Genomic DNA, 4,939 nt, shown 5'->3' on the forward strand with positions numbered 1-4,939 from the left:
GCGCGCTCCGGCCGCACAGAGCTGCCTGCGCCCCGGTGCCCGCCAGCCGGCCGCTGCGGCCCGCAGCGCAGATGGCTGTGCGCGGTGCCAGTACCTTGACGCCCTTCTCCATCCAGGCGATCCTCAACAAGAAGGAGGAGCGCGGCGGGCTGCCCATGCCAGAAGGGTGCCCGGCGCCCGGGGGCACAGCTGCGCCGGTGGCGGTGGCGCCCGCTGCCTGCTGCTGGCGGCTCTTTGGAGAGACGGACGCGGGCGCGTTGGGGGGCGCCGAGGACTCTCTGCTGGCATCGCCTGCCGGGAACAGGGCGGCTGCCGGGCGGACCTCAGGGAGCCCCGGAGGCTGGGACTCGGACTCGGCGATCAGCGAGGAGAACGAGGGCGGGCGCCGCTGCGCGGACGAACCCGGGGCTAGCGGGTCCGGCCGTTCCGGGGGAAGCCTGGGCCTCGGCCAGCCGGCCTGCGAGCTTCCCGTCACCAAGGACCTGGAGGAGGAAGCCGCGGGCCGGAGCGACAGCGACATGTCGGCCAGCGTTTCAGGTCTGCTGATACTTCGCGGGGCAGGGGGACTGACTGAGGGGATGGGTGAGGAGGGCAACCCGGGGCGGGCGTGGAGAACCCGGTCCAGGAAACGGAGCCCTGCTGCGAACACCTTGCGCCTTGGGGCGCCTGGGCTGGCCAAGTCCGGAAGCTCTGCGCTCTAGCGCGGGCTGCTCTATCCCTCCGGGAGCTGATCCTGCGATAGGACCGAGGCGCTCCGCAGAGCCCTGCGTCTAGGAGCGAGCCCCGAGACGTCCTGGGACAATATGCCCTAGACAGGAATGGGGAGAGAGCGTATCCCTAGCCTGGGCGTGTGTGTGTGCGTGGGGGGGGTGGTCCTCTAAGTTCATCGCCAGTGTCTTTGGCCATGTGGGTCCCCAAGCCCCAAAATCAGCGAAGGGGAAGGGTGAGGGGCCCAGAGACCTGGGGTGACCAGTGCCCTTTCGTGGCCTAGGGAGCAGAGACATCCCCCCCCCCGCTACTCCGCCGCCGAGCAGGGATAGGTAGTGAGGACACCTCCCAGTAGGTCTGAGGCTGAGGCTCTGCGGAGCAGAGTTTTGGGAAGAGGGCGGGTTTAGCTTTCCCAGACCCCAGGCCCGAGATAGCAGCGCTGGGCTGAGGACCCAGGAGCTGCTGGTAAACACGGAAGCCGGCGGAAGGTACTGGGGTTTGATTTAGGTCGCCGCCTGGAGAGGCGCCTCTTCAGCCACCGGCTGGCGCTTCATGTGGTTCGAAAGACTCCCCTGCCGACCTGAGCAGGCGCCCTCAGTTGTAGGCCGCACGCTGGCCCCAAACAAATGATGTCTGCGGAGACCAGAGCGCTGGACTTCTCTGCTGGGGTGGTCGCGGGGAGCTCTAGAAGCGGGAGTCAGAGTGGGCTCAAAGACCCGGGGCGGGAACTCCCCGCTTCTCACCCTCAGTCCCACCCCTCAGCGGAGAGGGACCATTCCATCCCAGGCCTTAGCACAGCCTGTTGCCACACTCCTCGCAGCAACCTCAGGAACTTCGAGTATCTTTGGCCCCAGGAGTCGTCCCTGCACCTCCCCATTACTGCAGCCGACGCGTGTGTGTGAGCGGAGTGTGGGGAGGCGGGTAACTCAAGGAGTGAGACCGACGCTTAGCCTAGAGTCCCTTGTCTTGGTGCTACCAGAGTCCTTCGGGGATACCCAGGCCCAGTGCCCCGTGTTACTGAAGGAAGCCTGGGGTCCAGAGAGGGCAGGGGCTGGTCCTTGACTGCACAGCGTTGACACGGCCGCTGAGTTCATCGCGAACTCAGGGAAACGAGTGGGACGGGGCTCTGAGATTTGCCAGGCTCTCCCCACCGCTCAGGTGGGGTCAAGATGGATCTCTGCGCACCCTTCCCAGCTTCCCTCACCCCTTCAGTTGAGGCCAGGCCTCGCCTCCTCTGCGGCGCTAACTGTGTCTTGTTTCTCTTCCCATCGGGGTCCGTAGGCGACCGCAGCCCTAGGGCTGAGGACGAAGGCGTTGGCACTGGAAGCGCGCGCGTACCGGCGCTGTGTAGCGGAGGCGGAGGCAGCGGCTGCCGGGCGGGCGGCGCGGAGGAGGAGGAGGAGCCAGCGGCGCCCAAGCCCCGCAAGAAGCGCTCCCGGGCTGCCTTCTCGCACGCTCAGGTCTTTGAGCTGGAGCGCCGCTTCAACCACCAGCGCTACCTGTCCGGGCCCGAGCGCGCCGACCTGGCCGCGTCGCTGAAGCTCACCGAGACGCAGGTGAAGATCTGGTTCCAGAACCGTCGCTACAAGACCAAGCGCCGACAGATGGCCGCAGATCTGCTGGCCTCAGCGCCCGCCGCCAAAAAAGTGGCCGTGAAGGTGCTGGTGCGCGACGACCAGAGACAGTACCTGCCGGGCGAGGTGCTTCGGCCACCCTCGCTGCTGCCGCTGCAGCCCTCCTACTATTACCCCTACTACTGCCTCCCGGGATGGGCACTATCCACGTGCGCGGCCGCTGCGGGCACCCAGTGAGCCAACCCGGGGCAAGGCAGCTAATGATCTTTGCGCCTCAGCTCCGGACGGTCGCTGATGGCTGCCCTGGTTGGGTCCTGTACAGGGCACCCCGCCGAAGGGGCAAAAGAGGAATGAAACCCAGCCCTGGCTCTGCTCGTGCCTTACGCCCTGACCGCTGGACTGAGTCTGCCCAAAGGGGGCGCCTTTTTCTAATTTGAACAGAGTCACCCTATGGCCTAGGGGCCCTGCTCGGCCCTCACCTGCCTGGAAGCTCCTGGACACTATTTATTACTACGACAGTGTTGGATTTGGGTTGTGTCTGCCAGGGGATGGCGTTTCCCCGGGGCGGAGACAACTCCTGGAGACCTGTAACCTGAATCTCCAGACTTTCAGGCCTGCCGGGAGCTTCGTGCGCTTGGCCACACTAGTTCATGGTATCCATGCTACCGATCTATGTGTATCTACATATCTATTTTTGGAAATTGCATTTGTAACAAACGGGGTGCGGAACCCTGGCAGCCCCAGGCAGCCCCAGGTCAGTGGTTGATTTGAACCTTCAAGGGTTTGGTTTCAGAGCCAGTGCTCTGGTGGGGGCGCACTACTGGGTGCTGAATGTCAGGAAGGAAGCCTCTAAGCACGGAACAGGGCTGGGGCTCCCACATGTTTGCTCCCTGAGGTGCAGAGCCAACCCCGAGTGGAAAGAGCCTGGGAGCTACCGAACCAAGAGAGAGCAAACCCAGGCAGCCCTTTGCAGAAACTTTCTTTTTGTTTTTTTTTAAAAGGAGATTTACTTGTAGCACTTTCAGTTGTTTGTATTCAAATGACGGTTATTTTTGTATTCAATGTGAATATCCCTGGCCCGCCTTTCTAGGGAGTTCTCCGCAGTGCCACCTCTCAACCCTCTGTCTCCTGTCCCTGGGGCGGGCAGGTGCCCCACGCTACCTTCGAGACTGCTTTGTCCGGCCCCAGGACTCCCCCATCCCATCCCTGTCTCTACCCCTAAGACAGGTGAGTATACCTGTCATGTCAACCTCGCCGCTTCTCGCCTCCTTAAGGGCACTGTGCACTCGATAGAGTATTAACTTTAAAAAGATTTGTGAAGTTTGGAAGCTCTATTCGCTGTATTTTTTTTTTTTTTTAATTTATAAACTTTTAGTTCAATACGCCCTCCTGGACGCCGTGTTTTCTCTGAGCCTCTTTCTGTCCGGCTTTGGGGGAACCATCAACGCAGACTGCAAATAGCTGGGTCTCGTTTTCCCCACATCTCGATCCTGGACCGAGGCCTCCTTGCCCCTCCCGGAGCCCGCCCTGCTGCCCACCCGCAGGATGGGTTTAATCCCTTGCAGCTGGGGAGCAGCGATTTAGGGAACTTTGTTTGAGGCACGTTGGCTCCCACTGAATCCGGGAGCAAACCCCAGGAGTCCCTCTTCGCGGGCAGTGGTTTCCGACTCAGGGAATCATCCAGAGCTGGGTCTGCAGACCCATTTCCACCCCCACCCCAATCTGCTGAGCCCCCCTCCCCGCATCCTTTCTCTCTCTCTCTGTCTGCTTTCGATTTTCCGTTTCTCTAAGTGACCTCGTCTTTATTTCGTTCCAAGAAGAGGCTAGTAAAAACCTCTCGCTGAAATCCTGACGCGATTAGGGGCGAACAAGGTCTAATAGCGTGTATTTTGGGGAGGGTCACCTGCGCGCTTATCCCTGCTAGCTGCAAATGGCTCTCTACAAAGTTCCAAACTTCCACGAGGACACGGCGTCATTTGACCTGACCAGAAGCCCACCGAGCAGCAGCGGATGGGCAGGGCGAGGGTTATTTATTACGCCATTTTACGGATGAGCACGCCCTACTACTGTGCCATGGTTCCCCCAGAATTCCACGGCTTCACTGGGGCGAAATGCTCCCCTCTACTCTCTCCCGGTGCCGGCGAGCGATGAAGAGTTACAATGCCATATTACAGACGCTGAGGCCTCCGAGGCCGCAGGAATACAGAAAGCCAAGCACCGATGCCTTCAATTTCATTTGGAGCGCACAGGCTGCCTCGCCCTGCTCTCTGCCGCGCAGCCTTCCCCAGCCTCCGGGACCCCCAGGCCTCGGTACCCTAAAGGTCTGGGCCTGGCGTCCCGCAGCTCCTCAGACCCGGCAGGAGCGAAGAGTGCGGGCAAGCAGGTTACAAAACGATTCCAGCTTCCGGAAACAACGAAACGCAAAGAGAGAGGCCAAGGCCCCCGGATTCGCACCCCCCACCCCCAGCCAACTTCCACCTTCCAAATGGTTCCTGCAATCAACTTATTTCTTTTGGAATTTTTTGAAAATTCCATTTCAGTATTGTAATTAATTATGAATGCATTTTCCTTGTACAAAGTTAGAACATTTTCGGTAATGCTAGAATGTCCTCCCTTCCTCTTCCCAGAGGTCGCCACTACTGAGGGCTTTTTGGGTT

General features: G+C 60.6%; 1 protein-coding gene across 1 annotated transcript; it reads left to right on the forward strand.

Annotated features, from left to right (window-relative positions):
- The first annotated feature begins 6 nt into the window (after nt 1–6).
- Nucleotides 7–2,547, forward strand: NKX3-2 (NK3 homeobox 2). The gene is made up of 2 exons (XM_004388845.1): nt 7–537; nt 1,990–2,547. The coding sequence occupies exons 1-2, from the start codon at nt 72–74 to the stop codon at nt 2,517–2,519; spliced, it is 996 nt and encodes a 331-aa protein (XP_004388902.1). The 5' UTR covers nt 7–71; the 3' UTR covers nt 2,520–2,547.
- Nucleotides 2,548–4,939: the final 2,392 nt, after the last annotated feature.

The sequence above is a fragment of the Trichechus manatus genome, unplaced genomic scaffold (genome assembly GCF_000243295.1).
Source record: "Trichechus manatus latirostris isolate Lorelei unplaced genomic scaffold, TriManLat1.0 scaffold00218, whole genome shotgun sequence".
Lineage (NCBI taxonomy): Eukaryota > Metazoa > Chordata > Mammalia > Sirenia > Trichechidae > Trichechus > Trichechus manatus.

Coding starts and splice junctions, on each gene's coding strand:
- NKX3-2 (XM_004388845.1), top strand. CDS start 72: ATGGCTGTGCGCGGTGCCAGTACCTTGACGCCCTTCTCCATCCAGGCG. Junction 538..1,989: donor CATGTCGGCCAGCGTTTCAG/GTCTGCTGATAC, acceptor CGGGGTCCGTAG/GCGACCGCAGCCCTAGGGCT.